The following is a 21,224-nucleotide window of genomic DNA, read 5'->3' on the forward strand; positions in this document are numbered from 1 at the left end:
TTTTATACTGTTTTCTTTTGTCATCTACTCGTAAATTTAGAATTTGGATGCCATTCCAAATCTTTGTAGCAACACAAGAACCTGCAATACTGAAATTAATGTGGTATTTATAAAGAAACTACCTAGAGTGCTTTCTTCAAATCTATGAGCCAGAAATATTAAAAGTATATAATAAGTTTAGGTATAGGTGCAAATCTCCCTGGGATAGTTTGCATTTGTCTTTTTATTATTTTTCTCTTTTCCAGCTGCAGCTGATGGAGGTGGAAGGAGAGGAGCAGGAACATTTGATCTTTTATTATTTCCTGAAACCTCTCCAAGAGAACCTTTGCTGATTTTGTCCTTTGAATAAAAAAAAAAAAAATTAATGTCCCAAGAGCCACTGTAAAATACCTGGCCTCCAAACATCTCCTTAGGGCTCTGGTGTAGTATCTTAAAATAGTGCAATATTTACTGTGTCATGGAAAGGTGTTTTTTTCCCCTGCCATTCATTTTTCACGTTTTTATGTTTAAGAAACTTGCTGTTATTATCCCCTGGTATGTGTAACACAGTAAATGAAAATCCCTACCGTTATCGTTGAAGCTACATTTTCCTCCGAGACTGGCTGGCCTTAACTGAAGTCTATTTCTAATGTAAAACAGGCCTTTTCTTGCTAAAAGTGCAGACTGGTCACCAGGTACAAATTTACTTATCAGCGTTACACCGGTAACAAAAAGAGCTCCTCCAACACTTGGGGGGAAATGTCAGGGCTTCAGGATTTTCAAACAGTGTCCACAGTTCTTGCCACGAGGTCTCGATTTAGGCGGACTGTGGCCGGAGGGCATAGCGCCTGACGTCATCCACCCCGCGCGACCGCAGACACAAGAATGTCCCCAGGGCATGCACAGCTTTTCGTGGTATCAAACTGCTCTTCCCTCTTAGATCTGGCATCCAGATCAGGGTTTCGATAAAATCTAGACATCCTGCCCTGTGAATAACAGCTTACATTCTTTCTTTGCTAGCAGAAACACAGGAAAAATGGAATCTCAACGTGGCAAAATGGAGAGAGCGATGCAAATACGCGCTGGCAATGCTACGAACGAGGGTAGGTAAAACATACAAGGGATTGCAGCGCGAAACAAGTAATTACTAGTGATCACAATACCAGCGAGGCAGTGTGGGAAGGAGAAAGAGTTTGCAAACTTAAGCTGTGGGGTGTTACTATCCTAAGGAGCACTCGGGAGGGAAGAGGCGGGTGAGAGATTAGGCTTCGGCCTCCTGGTCCTCAGCTGTCTCGGTCCCGAGCTACTATATCCGCGACGCAGCGTCTACTGCTCTGCCCTAGTCGCGCCACCTGAAACCAAGCGCCCAACTCACCTTTCCGAGGGACCGCGAAGCCACAGCGCTCCCTCCCACCTGCAGGACCAACCCCCAGCGCGCACGCGCGGAGGCTCACGCTGCCCCGCCCCCGCCCGGAGCGCGGCGTCCCGCGCAGGCGCCGCGCCCCGCCCCGCCCCGCCCCGCCCCCTGCCGCGCGACGCGGCTCCTGGGAGAGCTGAGAGTCCGTCCTCGCGCGTCGCGCACTTTGACGCGGCCCATGACGTCACTTCCGCCCCCTCCCGGGAGGCGGCGCCGAGCCGGTGGCAAGCCCCCGGAGGGAGCCGCAGTAGTACGACGGAAGATGGCGACGAGCGGCGGCGAAGAGGCGGAGGCGGCGGCGCCGGCGCCCGGGGCTCCGGCGACAGGGGCAGACACGACCCCGGGCTGGGAGGTGGCGGTGCGGCCCCTGCTGTCCGCGTCCTATTCCGCCTTTGAGATGAAGGAGCTGCCGCAGCTGGTGGCCTCGGTCATCGAGAGGTACCGGGCGGCGGCCCCGGAGGGCGGGCGCGGGCGGGGCGGGGGAGGGGCGGGAGTGGGGTCCCCGGGTCGCCTTCCGGGCCGCCGCCTGCCGCTCGGCCACCCCCGCCGCCGCCGCCGCCTCGGGGCCCGGGGCTCGCGGCTGGGAGCCGACGCCTGTCCGGGGTGCCTGCCCCGGCTCAGGGACACCTTCTGTGCCTCAGTTTCCCTCCCCAGCAAAACTTTGGAGGCCGCCTTCTCGGGGGGGGGGCGCGGGGGGACCCGTGTGGCAGTGACCGCGCCGCGCCGGCGGGCCGTGGTCCCCGGGCGGCCCCCGCGGGACGGTCCCGGCGGTGATGAGTTTGCATTTCTCGCCTGCGCTCGTCCCCCGTCCCGGGCCCGAGCGGAGCCCGCGGGGTCGGTCGGAGACCGGCCGCCGAGTTTAATAACGGTCCCTCCGTGCTGCTGTGGTCGCGGGGGCACGTGCTCTGTCTGCGGCTGAAGCCACCGGGGACCGTGGGTGACTTTCAGGTGGCACATTCCGTACATTTTTACTGTGGCGGCCTTTGATGAAACACATTGCAGGGAGTTCGTCGGAGAGGTCATCCTCCCAAAGGACGTGTTCTCTTTCTCTCCATAAAACCTTTGCAGACTCTTTCTTTCTCTTTTTTTTGTAACAAATGTTCCTAGGGAGGCGGTGATGTCAGCACGCGGCCTCGTCCTGACCGCCCGCCCAGCGCGCTCTCCCGTCGGTTTGGTGGCACACAGACTTTGACAGCCAGTCTCACTTTCATTTTTCTCGCCAGCCCTTCGGCAACTGCCTCCGGTTGTAACTGGGTCACGTTGGCTTCCAGCGAACGAGGGCCCGTCGGAGTGTCAGCCAGAAGGTTACAAGTTGCTACGTAGGACTCGAGGAAGTGCCATGGCTTGACACATTGTTTGCTGCAGTGCTTACTGTCAGCTTTGGGATGCTTTGGGTGCCCTTTAAAAAATACCTATGTAATAAAACAGTGGTGGCTTTGGTAACGTCCCAGTTAACTTTACAGATGGATTTTTGTATCTAGTTATTAAGCCAAGAATGTGCTGGGGATGTCATCAAGTATCAGAGATATTACTCTTAAATTATGTCGCCTCTTTTTAACTGTTCAAGGCGTTTGGATGAGTGGTGTTTTTCCTGAATTATGCTCATCACGTTGCTTCTAATGGCCAGTGTTCCATTCTGTTTAGAACATTTGCTTTTATGTTTTAGTGGTCACGGGGCGAGTAGGTTATAAAGTCATTTGTTGACACCCTCCCACACGTCCGGCTTTCTGGGCTCATGCCTTTTAAACGACAGTAGTTAAGCAACGCTCTCTAACCTGTAGAAGGAGCCGAAGCCAAATACATCAAACTAGGTTTGAATTTGGCCACGTAAGTAATGGTAACCTCGCCTGCACCCCGTGTTAGCTGAGATAGTCCAGCACTGCCTGTTTGTGGCCCTTCCTGGCTTAGAAAAGGGGTCCAAACTGATGACTGTTTAGTAACACAAGCTTTTATTGGAAGGCAAGGTCCTTGAAGTCTCTGGTCTGATTTTTGTGGCGCGGTTGATTTTGAAAGCCTGTTATATGTTCTCTCCAGCCTCTCTGAGAAGAATATGGTACGAAAAATTTCCAGAAGCAGCTTACAAGTTCTTTGCAGTTAAAACAACGAAACATATTAAGTGTTCTATAGAGCAGCGTAGAGCAGAGGTTGGCACACTTTTTCTGTAAAAGGTCAGATAGTAAATATGTGCAGGCCGGGTAGTCTGTGTAGACCAGGCGACTCTGCCATCCAATGGAGAAAGCAGCCCTATGCAATGCATATGGGCGTGGCTGTCTTCCAAAGTAGTATTTATGACACTGAAATGTGAATTTCATATGATACTTAAATGTTACAAAATATTCTTCTTTTGATTCCCCCCTAGCCATTTAGAAAATGTAAAAACCGTCCTTAAATGTGGATTGTACAAACAGGCGACTGGCTGGATTTGGCGTGCAGGCCAGTGTATGCCAACCCGGGGTTTGGAGCACAAAAATTAGTACCAGGCTGTCAGTGTTGTATTTCTCAAGTTTCATGTGCCTTTCAAAAAAAATGTAATAAGGGTGTGAGAATTATGGAGATATTTGTTGACTATTGAGCTGTGGTCACTGAGTATGGGGGCAAGTCACAGTCAGCCCTGTGCACATGCTGTGGTGGTGAGCTTCCTGGGGTAGAGATTTAGGTGCCGAGGCTGCTACTTTTTCTGCTACTTTTACTTTTGTGGTTGTGGCTCCCATCCTCTGCAGTTTCTGTGTGTCTTTCTATTGTTCAGCCTGTCACCACGTTTTTCTTCCTTGCATCTAGGGATCTTCTGTTTTTCTGTTGCAATCTGCTACTCTCTGCTTCCCTTTTTTAAAAAATTTTATTGGGGAATGTTGGGGAACAGTGTGTTTCTCCAGGGCCCATCAGCTCCAAGTCATTGCCCTTCAATCTAGTTGTGGAGGGCGCAGCTCAGCTCCAAGTCCAGTTGCCGTTTTCAGTCTTTAGTTGCAGGAGGCGCAGCCCACCATCCCATGCGGGAATTGAACTGCCCACCTTGCTCAGCGGCAGCTCGTCTTCAATCTAGTTGTGGAGGGCGCAGCTCACTGGCCCATGTGGGAATTGAACCGGCCACCCTGTTGTTCAGAGCCTGCTCTCTAACCAACTGAGCCGTCCGGCCGCCCTCTGCTTCCCTTTTTGACGTTCTGGCTCCATCGTGCCATCTCTTACTTTCTGTCTGGCAACATGCTCACCCATTGAATTCCTCCCTTTTGACTGTTGGGGGTGATGACAAATGTCCTAAGAGACTCCTCAGTACTCTGTCATTCTGTTTTCTGTCCCTTCTTATTCTTTCATACTTTTATAGTTAGAATTGACCTTTGGGTTTGAAGAAAAAATAAATTAAAAAATTCCTAGGTCCAGACTCTATTAAGTTTGACTTTGTAACCAAACTGTGAAACAAAGGAGGGATAGATTAGCATGGATAAACTGGGAAGGTACTCTCAAAAGTGTCATTAGCTTTTTCAAAGAAAAAGATGTCTGATTTTACTTAAAGGGGAGTTTATTTTCATTTCTATCGCCTGTTGCTAGCATGTCTTTTAAAGTTCTAAGTCTTCTAGAGACCATTAGTTTTCCAGACCAGAACTGGAGCCAGAACTCGCTTAATGGCACATTACTATTTGTGGGATTAACTAGTATAATTGCTGAATGTAGCCTTATGTTTTAAGATCCTGTGGAATACACAGTTTCTTTCTTGACTCTGTAAGGTGTGGTGGGCATGGCTGTCACCGAACAACCTGACTGTAAATTACAAAAAGCCGCTTTCCCCTGAGCCGGTCCTCCCTAGGCTGTCTTTCCTCCTTAGTGGTGAGCCTCTTTGAGTCTCTGCTTCCCAGTTATTTTGATGAAATTTAGGCCAGAGAGACCTCCTCGGGAAGGTGGAAGTTGTTACAACATCCCCACTGCCTAATGCAGTCATTTCCTAAAAACCTTGAAAAGGAGAAGATGCACTGATGCCAACATCCTTTGAGTTTACATGCTGTAGGACGTAAGTTGTGGTTGACCTACAGGAGAAGGAGGCCAGCCCACGATGGGCTATGATTGTGAGATCGGTCCTTGTACTGGTCATGCTTCCCTGTGTTAGTGTCACGTTCCCCGCAGGTTTATCAAGAGTGTGAGGGACATACCGGAAAGCTTTCAGTTCTCTGGTTAATATGTATTACATACTCTGACACACAGCAGGTGTTCAGTAAACATAGATTGATATAATTCATTCGTGTATTCATTGTGCTTGCCTGTTTCATGATTAAAAGTATCGTGAAACAAGTAAGCATAATGGATTCTGGACTTGGGAGTTCATGATTCTGATGAAATGAAAGGGTTTTGTAGTTTCCACAGTGTATAGGAAAGATATTAAATAGTATGTTATCTAAGAGGGAGAAGGGAGGTGAATCAGATTTCTACCTCTTTCTAATAAAGAAATTGTGGTTCATTTATACTGTGGAATATATTACTCTGCCATGAAAAGAATGAGAACTTTACCATTTGCAACAACATGGATGGGCCTAGAGCATATTATGCTAAGTGAAGTTAGTCAGACAGAGAAAGACAAATACCACATGATCTCATTTTTATGTGGAATCTAAACAGAATAAATGAGCAAAAAGGGCAGGGATAGACTCATAAATACAGAGAACAAACTGGTGGTTGCTAGCTAGGAGGGGGGTTAAAGGAGAGGTGAGAAAGGTGAAGGGAATGGGACGTGCAGATTGGTGGTCACAAATTAGTCACGGGGATGTGAAATACAGTATGGAGAATCTAATCAATAACGTTGTAAAGACTATGTAGGGTGTCAGATGGGTACTGGACTTACCGGGGATCACTTCATAGATTATAGAAATGCCTAACCACTGCGCTATACACCTGAAACTAAAATAATACTGAATGTCAACTATAACTCAATATCCATATAGTCCCAGGATGTGAAATACAGCATAGGGAATATAGTCAATGTTACCGTCAGAGCTACGCGTGATGTCAGAGGGGTAGCAGACTTGGGGTTATCACTTTGTGAGCGTGTAAGTGACTCATCACGATGTTTTTTGTATACCTGACACTAATAGTAGTCATTTTTAAAAAGCTAGGTATTTCCAGACCCTCGCCAGGTGCTTTTTACTTACATGTCAAAGCGGGTTTCTCTGACCTGGCCGCCCAGCCGCTGTTTCTCTCTGTACTCCGCATCATACTTATTTTGTGTGGAACATGGATGCCCAGTTCTTGAGCCCTGTTTCAGGCTCGGTGGTGCTGTTGCTGGGAGGTTTGTCAGAAGAAGCAGAGGTTCTGGAAAGATGGCTTGACTACTCCCAGGAGACAGATTTTTAAAGTCTCCTCATGTTCCTTCCTCTGTGTTCTCGTTGCCTTCCATTTCTTCCTTCTTCCCCTTCCTACCTAACTTCTTGGCCTTTGTTCCACATCCCCATGTCTTTGCATCCTCTGCTGTCTTGGTGCCTGTCAGAGTCTTGGGGAATGAGGGTGGGGTAAGGAAGTGTGGCAGCACGTCTTTGTTAGGTGACTCATACACACTTGTTTCTTTAAAACCAGGAGATAGGACACTGTCGTTGACCACAGGTCCACTCCCGCTTTCAAGTCCTTTTAAACTTTCCCCGGGTTTAGCCTTCGTTTAGCCTAAGCACACAATGTAAGTGGACCTCAGGACAGCACTGATTTTTTTCCCCTATGCCAGTGTCCATCTTTCCCCAACGGGCATTTTTGTTTCTTTATTGGAATAAGGCAGTGGTGTTTTCCTAGGGCTGGAAGTAGGCTTTGTTCAGTCACAATGGGGCAGCACTGAAGCAGGCAATTAAATGAGTTTATTCCTGTATTTGGATCCATTTCGTTATCCGACTGGGAATGAAAGCAACAGAGTTAAGTTCGTCCTTTGGGTGGGCAGTTTTTCCTCTTAGTTTTGGTAAACGTGTTCAGCTGCAAAACACGAGGGTAAGCAGCCCTGAACTTTTGAAATGAAGCAAAGAAGGTAAATAACAGTAAAATACATCAAATTACAGGGTGGAAAAAGCTTAGGACAATGCAGAAGGAAGTGGAAAGGTGGAAGTGAAGGAGCAGCTAAGTATACGAGGTAGAAGCGAGGGAATTCAGTAGGGCGTTTTCTGCGGAATATGATATGACCCTTCCCAACATGTTGGTCACTAGAAACTGTGAGTGCTACTTGCTTGACAGGTTTTTGTTTCTTCCTTTTCGTTCCTCTGATTAATAGGGAGCAATGGCCATCGATGGGCAGGACAATCCTTGCACATCAGAAGTGCTCCGTAAATGTTTTTTCTTGGTGAAGGAGTTGTTCTACGATAAGGAACTGATCTTTGATAAATCCCCACTTATCCTTGATAAATCCCCAAATAGCAAAGTGTTTGCAATGCCAGGCTCTTAAGTGCTGTTTGAGGTGATTCATCACTCACATTGGCACCTTCTGAATGTTGAACTTGTCTTTTTGGCTCCTGTGTCGATTTGGCAAGTGGGTAGATTCCTGACTGTTTACATTTCCCTTCCTAGGCTGATACTTGTAGTTGGAGAATTAAGTCACTGAGGAAGCTATTTAGCTACATTTTTCTGTTTTTTTCATTTATTAAGATACATTTTAGTCTTTTCTTTGCCAGCTTGTTTCATGAGTTGTGGATTAGCATCTGAGTTGGTAGAGTGACTTAAATGTATCCGTAAATGTTTCCAGCCTTTAGACCTACTTGGGCTCCAGATTTTCACAGAAGAGCATGTATTTCCTCAGCCAAGGATCAGGGCTGTGGTTGAAAATCACTGAATTTGTTGTGATCTAGCTGTATCCTACCAGGGAGTGTTTGGGGATGAGGAGTACTCTGGTACCTAGTGCATTTTGGATTTAGGCACCAATTAGATCATTTCTTCCTTTGAGTTACTGATTGTTTTTAAGTTACCATATTGTAGGCTAGTCTTGTTTGGTCTTCTGAAGGGGTCTATCTGTATCCCTATTAACAGTATTTTAAATGCTCTGGTCTACCACCCTTTTGGCTAGCACACGGTGTTATTAGCTTTTGGTCTTTGCCAATTGGTAATATAGGACAAAATGGTATCCTGTTATGTTTTCACTTGTATTTCCTTAATTCTAAGTGAGTTTGAAAATGTTTCCTGCTTATTAGTCTTTGTCACTTATTACGCCAGATACCTTGGACCAAGGTACTTATTTTTAATTCTCTAAGCTTCGCTTTTCTCAGTCTTGATTATAGGGATGATAACAGTGCCTACCAAGTGGGGTTGCTGCAAGGATTCAGTAAGATAATGCCTACACAGGGATAAGGTATCTGGCATATACTACTAAATAAATACATCTTGGCTGAATGATTTTCTTTACAGTGAATCAGAAATCCTGCACCACGAGAAGCAGTATGAGCCCTTCTACTCATCTTTTGTTGCACTTTCTACACACTATATCACCACAGTCTGCAGCCTCAGTAAGTATTCCCTTCCGGCACTCCCTTCTGAGTGCTTGTCAATATGGGGGTTGTGTGTGCTCTCGTTGGGGTGTCTGAACGAATTGTGAATGGGGCCTGTATTCCTCACCTGTTCACCCAGGAGTGGGACAGTTGTCAGTGTGATGAGACTCTGGAAGTTCTCTACCTCGGCCAGCAAGAGGGATTTAAAAGCTACTCGGTGTAGACACCTGCTTCACAACCCATTAAATTAACCAGCCTAACCTTCTTAACAAAAAGCAATTTATTGATTGCACAAATGTAATTACGAGTGTGTTAATTTCTCAGGTGGTTGGGGAGATGGGTGGATACCGACCTGGGGTGAGCAGCCACTTCCCAAGGCTCTATTCCTCAGTTGGTTTTGGTGAGAGAGTCAGTTCTCCTTTTGTGTTCTCTGGTATGTGAAACGATTTCAAATTCAGTTCCTCATCTTTTAAACTTTTCTACCCAAAAAGTGACCAAGCCCTTATTTTCCACTCCTCTGAATTTTTGCATTTTTGTTTTTTTTTAAAAATCCTAACTCATATAGTTTTGAAGAATTCTTTTTTTTTTTTTTTTTTTTTGGTTTTTGAGAGCCCACTGGCCCATGTGGGAATCGAACCGGCAGCCTTCGGAGTTAGGAGCATAGAGCTCTAACCACCTGCGCCACCGGGCCGGCCCAGTTTTGAAGAATTCTAATGAATTGTTTACTTAAATAGTTTCTAAGCAAGTGAAATGAAAGGAAGCTATAGGGTTGCTGAATAATCTTCCAGTGTCCAATGCTATTTACTATAAGCCCTGGCTACTGGTCAAAGAATCACTTCTAGCTTGAGGAAACTTTGTGTGGGAAGCCCCTTGTAAATAAATAAATAAATAAATAAATAAATAAATAAATAAATAAAATAAATAAAACAGGCATTTAGAACCTATGGGGAAAGAGAGGTAGTATATTCTAGTGGTTAAGAGTGTGAACTTCAGAGCTAGACTTCCTGGATTTGACTCCAGCTGTGTGGCTTTGGGCAAGTCATTTAACTTCTCTGATTTAATTTCCTTATCTGTTAAAAAAGGAGGGAGAGCAGGTAACAATAATACCGACTTCATAGAATTGGTTTAAGAATTAAGTGAGTTCATATATTTGAGGTTCTTGGTACTTACAGTGATGTATTTCCTATAAGTATCTTAATGTCTAATAAATGTAAGATAAATTGATCTATAAGCAATTGATGGTTATCAGTGCCCAGATGCTTTTGTCTGCCCCTTGGGTTGTTGGTTCTGAATAATTGTCCTGGAATGATACTGGAAATGTTGGACATATGGAACTCAATACATGTTTTGTTTGCTTTATTGACTGTGAGGCTGAAGGGCGTTACAGAAGTCTGAAGTTAAGTAAAGCTTATTACTTTCTCAGTTCCCCGGAACCAACTTCAGTCGGTGGCAGCAGCCTGTAAAGTCCTGATTGAGTTTTCCCTCCTGCGTCTGGAGAATCCAGATGAGGCTTGTGCTGTGTCCCAGGTGAGAGTGATGGGCCCATATCTGGCCCTCATTTTGAGGTAGGATTGTGACCGACTAGTGGAACGGTGGAGAAGGGATGGCATAGAGCAGAGGTTGGTAAACTTTTCCTGTAATAGGCCAGAGAGGAAATAATTTGCTGAACAACCAGTCCCTGTTGCCTTTTAAGCTCTGCCTTTGTGGTATGAAAACTGCCACAGACAGAAAGTAAATGAATGAGTGTAACTGTGGTCCAGTAAATTTTATTTACAAAAATAGGCAGTGGGCTGAACTGGGGCTGTGGTCTGCCAATCTCGGGTATAGAGGGCTGCAGAGGTTTTTTTCCAGGATTCCAAAGTTACATGCCTACAGGGCTAGGCAAGTACCATAAAATGAATTAAGTATGCTGGCTGAGACGAGTGCATGCCCCAGCCATGAAGGGGCTAATCACTGTTTGGCTCCTGCTCACTGTTGCTATGCAGAAATGGCGGCTCAAATGCTCATTGATATATCTTGTGAATTATTGAGAGAGATAAGAAATCTGGATTTGTATGTTAAACCTTCCATGTTTTTAAAAGTTAACATTAACTTCACATTTAAAAACAACTCTGTGAGAACAATAACAGTCAGATAAATCTGCAAGCTGCATATGATCGGAGGACCATCAGCTTGTGATTTCTGCTTTAGTGTGTTTTCCTAAGATTGCATTTCTCAATAGGACCCTAAATTGGTCCTGGGCCAGTTAGAAGTCCCTGAAGAGTAGGATCTTCTAAAAGGCATGTCTGAATGTGTTTTCTTTTCAGAAACACTTGATTCTCCTCATCAAGGGCCTGTGCACTGGCTGTAGCCGGCTAGACAGAACTGAAATTATCACGTTTACAGCGATGATGAAATCGGCTAAGCTGCCACAAACAGTGAAGACACTCTCAGATGGTGAGTGTTCCTTGGCCAGAGCCGGTTACTTGGCCACTTCCCTGGCCAGCTTTCTCCTGTTTAGCCATTTGGTGGCACTCTCCTCATGTCTCTTTTTGCTTTTATATCTTGCAGTGGAAGATCAGAAAGATCTGGCCTCACCAGTAAGCCCAGAGCTGAGGCAGAAGGAGGTACAGATGAATTTTTTGAACCAGCTGACGTCAGTTTTTAACCCTAGAACTATAGCATCACCGCCCACAGGACCACAGACCCCGGTGAGTTACTTCAGCCAGGTATCCTCATCTCGGGGGTTTGTCAGCCGCAATACTGGAAAAAATACGTAACAAATGTGTGTTGTATTTGTGATGTAAAATGATGTACATACATGCCGATGGTAGGAAAAACTGAAGAATACAAACCAAAAAAAAAAGTAAAACCCCAACTCCTTCTGTCTGCAGTTATTACTATTTTGATGACCATTCTTCTAATATTTCTCAATGTAAATAAATACAAAGAGCATGCTTTCCATAAAAGGCATCACTCTGTGGTAGTTGGGGGATATGTATATACGTGTGTGTGTGTGTGTGTGTGTGTGTGTGTGTGTGTGTGTATTTTTCCCCAAGGAGGGCGCAGCTCACAGTGGCCCATGCGGGGAACGGACCGGCAACCTTGGTGTTATTAGCACTGTGCTCTAACCAACTGAGCTAACCAGCCAGCCAGATACATATTTTTGAAAGCTATATAATTTCCCTCTCCCTTTTGGAAAATAACTTGTATTTTCCCCAACATTAGAGAGGAATTTTCCCCTCATTATCTGCAGAGTCTGAAGATTATCCTTGGAGCTGCTCCTTTGTGTGGCCAGTGGTTTGGTTCGGGGCTCCAGGGCAGCTGTGAACAGAATCTATCATATCAGGCGAGGCCTTTCACATCCTTTGTTTCTCTTCAGGTGGAAGGAGAAAACGATGAGCAGTCATCCACAGATCAGGCCTCTGCTATCAAAACCAAGAATGTGTTCATAGCTCAGAACGTGGCTAGTCTTCAGGAGCTGGGTAAGACTCTTCCGTCTTGTCAGAAAGCTGCTTCCTCTTCGGGTTCCCCTGCTTTCAGAAATTCCTTAAGTGGCAAAGGATCAAACAGCCAGGCCTGTTTGTAAGGTCAAGCCTTTTCATTGACTTAGGTGGCTCAGAGAAGCTCCTACGTGTCTGTTTGAACCTGCCGTATTTCCTACGCTACATCAACCGGTTTCAAGATGCGGTGCTGGCCAATTCCTTCTTCATCATGCCTGCTACAGTGGCCGATGCCACCGCTGTTCGCAATGGGTAAGGTGCCCCAGGGTGCAGAGACTTCACATTTTAATGCTGCTCTCAAAAAAAGATACACTGGCTAGTTTTATATGGCAGGCCTGCTCCCAGGTTACAGAAGCATGTGGTTCTGAGAGGCACTTTTGTTCTTCTCTGTTACGTTCCAGTTTTCATTCACTGGTGATCGATGTAACCATGGCATTGGACACGCTGTCTCTACCTGTGTTGGAACCTCTCAGTCCTTCTCGTCTGCAGGATGTCACAGTCCTCAGCCTAAGCTGTCTGTATGCAGGTGAGAAGTTATTCTGCCCGGTGTCATTTTCTTAGTCAAGCACACGTGTACTTGCTGCAGACCATGAGGTCCTTCTGAGTACTCTGCTCTCTTCCCCTTTACTTAGCCCCTTCCCCCAAGGATCACCTCAGAGTTCATCTCGGTGAGACGAAGTCTCAGTAGGAATCTTGTCAGTGGTCCCGTTGTTCCGCTCCTGGCATTGTGTTATGTGCACATTTGATTTCATAGTATGTGCAGCTAGTCAGTGTCTGCTGTATGAAAAGCGAACTAGCAAGTGCTGTGGGGACAGCGAGGTGAACAGTGTGTAATGCCTGCCCTCAGGGAGCTTCCACCTGAGCTCGGAGAGCAGGCAGGCCCTCACGGTGGAATGTGAAACCGGAGATGCTGAAGGCAGTAAGAGAAATACAGACTATTAAGGGCGCACAAAGGAGGGGGAGATTGAGGCTTGCTGTGGGAGCAGGTTTGAGGGAGGCTTCATAGAACAGGTGGTGTTTGTTTCTATTGATAAATAGGATGAATGTTATTCTTCGTGCTCCCACAAAATCTCCTTTCTTCCTGTTGATCATGCTGCCTTAGCTGGACCTGACAGCTGGTGTTTGCTTTCTTTGAAGTTATTGTTACAGTGACTTTTTAACCCAATTCACTGATCCTTGGTTTTAAATGTCATAGTCCTGGGGTGTCTTGGAAGGTATAACAATTTACAGTGTTTACTTGGTTTGTAACTGAGGATTTGAATAGCCTGGAAAACCCGACCTTGGGAGCACCAAGAAATTGCTGAAGTCGGTCATCTTTCTAAATTCTTTGAGCGGCTTATTTTTCTGTGTACAAACAGGGATATAAAGATAAAAGCACTTTCAGCCGGGGAAGGCAGTTGTCATGAAGGAGTTCTGTTGATGTATCTTGTAGGGAAGATAGGATAGCTTGGCTATCCCTAGGCAGAGGTGAAAACAGGACCAAAAGTATTCTCGAGTTTAGGGAGTATGTGTGTGTGTGTTGATTAGTGGGTGTTACACAGCTGGAAAGAAAGTAGGATCCAATCACAGAGGGCTTAGAAATGCAGTCTCTCATTTGGACCACAGATTCTGAAGTGTGATATGACCTGCGCTATACTTTAAGAAGAATATCTGCAGTAGCACGCAGGCTGTTTTGGTGTGGGGAAGTATGGGAGGCAGGAAGATTCGTCAGGAGGGATTTGTGGTCATTCAGGCAAGGACATGGTAAGGGTGTGAGCTAGAGCAGCTGCCGTGGGAGAAGAAAGCTAAGGATACGTGTCCTAGGGTCAGAGTGTGTTCTCGCCAAGCCCATTTCCAGTGTTTATTGCTTAGTTCTCTACCTTTGACCGTTGCATTTTTCAATTTTGGGTTTATTAAAATTTTCAGGGAATTTCTTATATATCACATGGCTGTCAGTGTGGTTAGTCAATAAGAATTAAAGATTCCTTAAACATTCTTAGTTGCATTAAAGATCCCAGATTTGGTTTGTTGAAATTTGATCACTGGGGAGTTGGTTTAAAGAAAGTGATTTGGCCTTGATGTCTTTGAGAAATACTAAGCATGGGATTTTTTTCTTCAATAATCTTTAAAAATTTTTAAAAATTGATAGATTTTTATTTTTAAAGCAATTTTAGGTTTATAGAAAAGTTGAGCAGGTTGTGCAGAGTTCCCACGTACCCTCTCTCCCCGATACGTTTCCCTTAATTACATATTGCATTAAAATGATACATTCGTTATAATTGATGAACCAATATTGATACATTATTAACTGAAGCTCATAGTTTACATTAGGTTTCCTCCTTTGTGTTGTACATTCTGTGGGTTTTGACTGATGCGTAATGTCATGTATCCATCATCATTGTATCATACAGAATAGTTTCAATTCCCTAAAAATCTCCAATGCTCCATCTAGTAATTCTTCTCCCCTACCCCCACCCCCTGGTAACCACTGATGTTTTTACTGTCTCCATAGATATACCTTTTTTAGAATGTCATATGGTAGGAACCAACTATATAGTATGTAGTCTTTTCAGACTGGCTTCTTTTGCTTGGAATATGCAAGTGAGATTCCTCCATGTCTTTTTGGGGCTTGGTAGCTCATCTCTTTATTGCTGAATAGTATTCCTTGTGTAGATGTACCACGGTTTGTTTATCTGTTCCCCTGAGACATCTTGATTGCTTCCATTTGTTGGTAATTAATGAGTAAAGCTATAATACCTGTGTAGGTTTTTGTGTGGACAGAAGTTTTCAGCTCATTTGGGTAAATACCTAGGAGTATGATGACTGTGTCATATGTTTAGTTTTTGCCCTTACGGAATCTACTGTCAGTAATCAAATCATGGAATTGCTTGTGGGTGGGTTGTGTTTTTGTGTTTCACTTTTGGTGGATTCTTGTGACAGTGCCATGATTGGAATCTCTGCATCTCCTTTTTTTTTTTTTTCAGGTGTGAGTGTGGCAACCTGCATGGCTATCCTTCACGTGGGTAGTGCACAGCAAGTGCGGACAGGGTCCACGAGCTCCAAAGAAGAAGACTACGAGAGTGACGCAGCTACGATTGTCCAGAAATGTGTAAGCTGAGCCTCTGGGGACATGGGTGCCTTGATTGTTCAAATGTGGGTCTACGGCCAGTTTGTCTTGATAGAGGAAAGGACATGGAGTGCTCTCCAATCCCTTCCCCTTGGGTAGTAGGTCTAAGAGGTAGGCATTCAGCCTGTGTATTTGGCAGATTGGTTGACCCTGCAGAAAACACTGAGACGTTTTGGTGGCCGTGGACCTTGTGAAAGATGAGTCATCCATTTGGCATATATATTTGATTTACTATGTATCAATGTACTTTTAGTGGAGACATACAATACTCAAGATAATTCCTGATAGTGCTAAGTGTATGGGATGAATAAATGTGATAGAAAGCTGTCTGGGTTTGTTGAGCCTCGGCATATTGCTTTAGATTGGTGGAGGGAACCCCTTCAAGGTGCCATGTGAGCTGAATGAAAAGAGGGAGCCAACACCACGTGCAGATGAAGGAAAATGTGATGGAATTGTATCATTGGAAAGTGACTTGAGGATATTTGACTCTTGATGCTAAATTGATTGGGGTAGGATTTAGCATTTATAGTGAAATATGTCAGCTTGCTCAGATTTTTGTGTACGTTTGATATTGGACAGCTTGAGATCTATGACATGATTGGACAAGCAATCTGCAATTCCCGCCGGGCTGGTGGTGAGGTAAGAAGCGACATTCTGGTCTTGTAGGCCCTAAGATGTGTTTGTGTCTTGTAGCCTGTAAGATCTCTGTGTTCATTTTTTTCTTTTGTGCCTTTTTCAACAGCACTATCAGAACTTCCAGTTGCTGGGTGCCTGGTGTTTGCTGAATAGCCTTTTCCTCATATTGAACCTCAGTCCTACCGCCTTGGCTGACAAGGGGAAAGAGAAAGATCCATTGGCTGCACTCCGAGTCAGAGACATCCTTTCTCGGACGAAAGAGGGAGTGGGCTCCCCGAAACTGGGGCCTGGAAAAGGGTATGTGTCTCCTAGGTTGTCACTCTTGTCTTGTTTCTCTGCCATTTTGTTTTGATGGGGATAGTTAAACTCTTCTCATCTCCACATTAATAGTCTGGAGTTCAAGGAAGAAGTCAAATTCTGGACCTCAATGAACAAATTGTTCACTAAGTACCTACTGTGTCCCAGACTCTGTGTTAGTCTGGAATGCTGTGATGAACAAAAAATAGACATATTCCCAAGAGACCTGACGTTGATATTCATGCAGACATACATCAAATTGTATCTAGAGAGTATTGTAAGAGGGACATTTGACCTGGTCAGAAAAATCATGGCAGGCTTCCCTAAGGAAGTGTTAATGGGGCAGAAATCTGAACTAGCCATTGGGGTGGTTGGCAGTATAGTCATGTGCTACGCAATGACATTTCTGTCAGTGACTGACTGCATATACGACAGTGGTGTAGCAGGTAACCTAGGTGTGTGGTAGTCGGTATCATCTGGGTTGTGTAAGCATGCTCGATGATGTTCACACAATGACGAAATCACCTAGTGACGTGTTTCTTAGAATGTATCCCCATCGTTAAGCACTTCATGAGTGTAGATACGAGGCAAAGTAGGGAGGTGAGTGCATTCCAGAGAGAACAGCAGTTTGTGATTTTGTGAGTCTATTTTCACTCGTAGCATTGTAAAGGGAAACACGAGAAGGCCAAAAGGTACTTATAACCTTAGATAGCAGTTACATTTTAAAAATAACTTTTAAAAAAATTTTTCAATTACAGTTGACAAACAGTATTATGTTAGTTTCAGGTGTACAACATGGTGATTAGACATTTCTGTAACTTACGAAGTGATCACCCCGATAAATCAGATGGGTATCTCTAGTACCCATCTGACACCATGCATACTTGTAGTTATTACCATATAATTGACTATATTCCCTATACTGTACTTTACATCCCGGGACTGTTTATATAACTGGCAAGTTGTACATCTTAATCTCTTTTCCTTTTTCATTCATTCTCCTAACCCTCCTCCTGTCTCACAACCATCAAAATGTTCTCTGTATGAGTTTCTGTTTGTACATGGCTGTTGTTTCTTGAGATTTTAAAAAAGGGTACATGTACAATATATGAGTCACAAACCTAAGAAAGGGAAAAAAAAAAAAATCCCAAATTCTACCACCCAAATTGGTAAACATTCTACCAAACATTTTTCTGTGCGTATATGTTTACAAAAATAGGATCACTGTTGTAAAATATTGTAGGCATCTTTTCAGTGACACTACGTTTTTAATGGCTAATTGTGGTATTACATGGTATTCTGCTATATAAACATACTATAGTTAACTCATTACCTTACTGAATAGTTATTTAGGTTGTTCCAAATTTCTTATTTTGATAAACCATGCTTTAATAAACCTTCTAAAACATAAATCTTTGTGAACTTGTTTAGTTTTCCCCAGGGTAAAAATTCCTGGAAGTATTGTTAGGACAAGGGTGCACTTATTTAAAAAGTTTTGCCAAACTGCTCTGATTTGTATTCCCACTGGCCATGTGTGCGTATGCCTATTTCCCCAGGTCTTCTTTGACAGTAAGTGTTGTTAGTCTTCATGTTTGCTAAGCTCAGAGATGAAAGATGTTATTCTGTTGCTCTTATTCATGTATCTGTGGTTACTAGTGTGATTGTGGTCCTTTTCACATACTTATTGGTCATTTGTATTTCTTTTGTCATTTGCCTGTGTCCTTTGCCCTGGTTTTTTCTTTGGTGTTTGTCCTTTTTTTCTTATTGATTTACGTGAGCTCACTGTGTTATAAGATATACTGCTCCTTTGTCATGTGGTCATTTGGACAGAAAAAATTTTACTCAGATATAAGGTAAAACTTTGTTTTTATTTTCTTCTGTTTGTGTCCAGATATTTTATAGAAGTTGGTAAATTTTAACCTTTTTCTCTCAGAAGAATGACTTTTAAAAAGTTCAGTCACCATTTAAATGTCAGCATCTTTACATGACTCAATTGCTTTGAATTGATAATTTAAATTCCAAAATTCCATCGATTTGTAAGTTTTTTTAGTCCTGGAATTCTAAACCTGTGGATCATTAGGCATGAGATTCAGGGAGATGGTGCACATCTGAAGTTACATGCAGATTTTGTGTGTTTGTGCACTTTGTTTTTTGTGTTTTTTTTTGGTCTGGGGAAAGGTCCGTAGATTCTGAAAGATTCTGAAAATGGCAAGATCCACTGTTTTCGAGGTTGGGATTTATTTTAAATCATCTTAAGGTTTGTGTTTTCCTTTTTCTTTCTGTAGGCATCAGGGATTTGGGGTGCTGTCAGTAATACTGGCAAACCATGCTGTCAAGCTATTAACATCTCTCTTTCAAGACCTGCAAGTGGAGGCTCTGCACAAGGTGAGGGGATTGTCCTCGAGGAATCAGCACACAGATGGCTGGTCCACTCCTGGGTAAGCTAGATGGAGCCATCGGATCAGGTTGTTAATTGCGGATGAGTCATAACATCACTTCTCTTTTGATGTTTACCTTCAGGGTTGGGAGGCTGAAGGTCCCCCTGCAGTCCTGAGCATCATGGCTCAGAGCACCTCCATCCAGAGGATTCAACGGCTGATCGACTCTGTGCCACTGACGAACCTGCTGTTGACATTACTCTCAACTTCCTACAGGAAGGTGGGTGGGGTCGTGCCACCGGTGATTTGGAAGATCTTATGTAATAACCTTCTCAAAAGGAGTAAGACTGACTGTACACCATGACCTCTGTAAATGCCAGGTTTGTGGTGATGGTTTGGAAGATGAGAGGAATTCTTAAATGATTCCAAACACTTGAATCAGCGATTATCAGCGCTGTGATACATATGGCTGCTTGGTGATTAACGGGCATGCTGAAGCCTAAACACAGAGGACACCGTGGAAACACTCCCTTTTCAGGGCTTGCCCATATCCCTGGTTTTGGAGTGCTGTTGTAGGATAAAGTGATGACAGTCCCGAAGGGGCTATTAGGAGAACTACTTCTTGGGCTTAGAGAAAAGAGGAAGACACGGAGAAAACTTTTCATGTGGTAAATGAGATGACATAGGATGGCTCCACTTTTGTGCTCATCACTTACGCAACCCTCACTGTTTTGCTAGGCCTGTGTCCTGCAGCGTCAGAGGAAGGGCTCCATGAGCAGTGACGCCAGCGCCTCCACGGATTCCAACACCTACTACGAGGACGATTTCAGCAGCACCGAGGAGGACAGCAGCCAAGGTAGAGGCCTCTCTCTTCTCTCCCCTGGGAGAGAAGCCACAGAGCTCAACAGGAAGTTTCCCCAGTAGCTTCCTCTCATTTCCTCTACCATTTTCTTTCACCTGCCTGGCCTGGGTCTTGATTTTATGTGCACTGAAAGGTAACGTGTTATTTAAGAGTAAGTTGAGCTGTTGAAGACTGAGGGATAGAAACTACTATTAGCAAAGTCCAGTTTACTTTCATTTCTTTTCCTCCAAAATCAGCGCATCTCAGTTCATATTTCTTTTTGTGTTGACCTGTTTTGTGAACTGTGCTCTGAGCTTTCCTAGTGACACTCAAACGGTGTGTGAAATGTTTGGTTTGGCTGTTGTCATAGACGTGTGGCTTGGGGAAGCTTAGAGAGAGAAACTCCCGACTTTGTTGTAGCGAAGAACAGGGCAAAAGCCACATTCCCTCCTGCCTTAGTTTGGAGAGAGACGAAGTAAGATAAATATCTCAGATTCTTTATAATCAGGTTTGTGCAGTATTGTGAAAGGCACCATTCTTACTTTGGGGTTTACAATGGCCAGACAAGTAAAAATTTCCTCTGGAAAATACTGGGTTTGTTGCCAGTAAAATAAAATGAGATTGTTTCTCTTCTTTTGTTGTGCTCTTTTAAAAAAATACTCATTTTATTGAGGTATAATTTACATACAATAAAATGCTCCCATTTTATGTGTACATTTAGATGAGTTTAAAAAACACTTTTTTAGTTCTCAATTACAGTTAACATACAATATTATATTAGTGGCAAGTGTACAACATAGATGAGTTTTGACAAACTTGTGCAGCCGTGTAACTACCACCACAGTCGAGAAATCCTTGTGTTCCTTTTGACTTAGGCACTTTTACAAAGGAGATATACTTTTTTAAAAAAACGTGTTATTTTTTCTCTTTCTCTGTTCAGATGATGACAGTGAACCTATTTTGGGGCAGTGGTTTGAGGAGACCATCTCCCCCAGTAAGGAGAAAGTGGCACCTCCACCTCCGCCCCCGCCGCCCCCGCTGGAGAGCTCTCCACGAGTTAAAAGCCCCAGTAAGCAGGCCTCTGGTGAGAAGGGCAACATTTTGGCTAGCCGCAAAGACCCCGAGTTGGTAAGATGGTATTTCTGAGGCTAAGGGGGAGCAGAAAGGGGAAGAAGGGGTGTGAAAAGCAAATCATTTGAACTAAAGCATTTTGTAGGCTGGGTAATTAATGTTTAAAGCCATTTTTACTTAGGACTTAAGTATATCAATTATATTTGACTAAATAACGTGTATTCTTAGTATTGTTTCTCTGATTGGGGTTAGTAACATAGCCTTCAGAGTTAGATACATCAGCTGGAATCCTGCCAGTTACTGGCTCTGTACCTTTGGGCAAGAACCTGAACTTCTGCAAGCCTCAGTTTTGTCTTTTATCATATGGGAGTGATTACACCTGCCCCTAAGGCTGTTGTGAAGAATTAAAGAGCTCTTAGCATAGATCTTGTACATATATCATTAGTGTTTGATAACGATTTGTTCAACCAGTATTTACTGATGATGTACTATGTGTCAGCCCCTGTTCTGAAGCTGTATCAGCAAACAAGGCACATACAGTCCTTGCTCTCATACAGCTTTGTCCAGTCAAGGATCTGGACATAAAA

At 44.0% G+C, this 21,224-nt stretch overlaps 1 protein-coding gene across 8 annotated transcripts in view; it reads left to right on the top strand.

Moving 5' to 3' along the window:
• The first annotated feature begins 1,611 nt into the window (after positions 1–1,611).
• UBR4 (ubiquitin protein ligase E3 component n-recognin 4) overlaps positions 1,612–21,224 on the top strand; it is a 122,646-nt gene continuing 103,033 nt past the window's right edge. For all 8 annotated transcript variants that reach the window (XM_081057012.1, XM_081057013.1, XM_081057015.1 and 5 more), the window contains exons 1-15: positions 1,612–1,834; positions 8,747–8,844; positions 10,250–10,353; positions 11,133–11,262; positions 11,377–11,516; positions 12,188–12,290; positions 12,419–12,560; positions 12,710–12,834; positions 15,272–15,396; positions 15,994–16,053; positions 16,157–16,347; positions 18,633–18,732; positions 18,868–19,005; positions 19,464–19,581; positions 20,507–20,694. In XM_081057012.1, the coding sequence (XP_080913138.1) occupies positions 1,659–1,834; positions 8,747–8,844; positions 10,250–10,353; positions 11,133–11,262; positions 11,377–11,516; positions 12,188–12,290; positions 12,419–12,560; positions 12,710–12,834; positions 15,272–15,396; positions 15,994–16,053; positions 16,157–16,347; positions 18,633–18,732; positions 18,868–19,005; positions 19,464–19,581; positions 20,507–20,694 (1,938 nt within the window). In that variant the 5' untranslated portion in view covers positions 1,612–1,658. The remainder of the gene's footprint in view (positions 1,835–8,746; positions 8,845–10,249; positions 10,354–11,132; positions 11,263–11,376; positions 11,517–12,187; positions 12,291–12,418; positions 12,561–12,709; positions 12,835–15,271; positions 15,397–15,993; positions 16,054–16,156; positions 16,348–18,632; positions 18,733–18,867; positions 19,006–19,463; positions 19,582–20,506; positions 20,695–21,224) is intronic.

Source organism: Rhinolophus hipposideros, assembly GCF_964194185.1.
Source record: "Rhinolophus hipposideros genome assembly, chromosome: 8".
NCBI lineage: Eukaryota > Metazoa > Chordata > Mammalia > Chiroptera > Rhinolophidae > Rhinolophus > Rhinolophus hipposideros.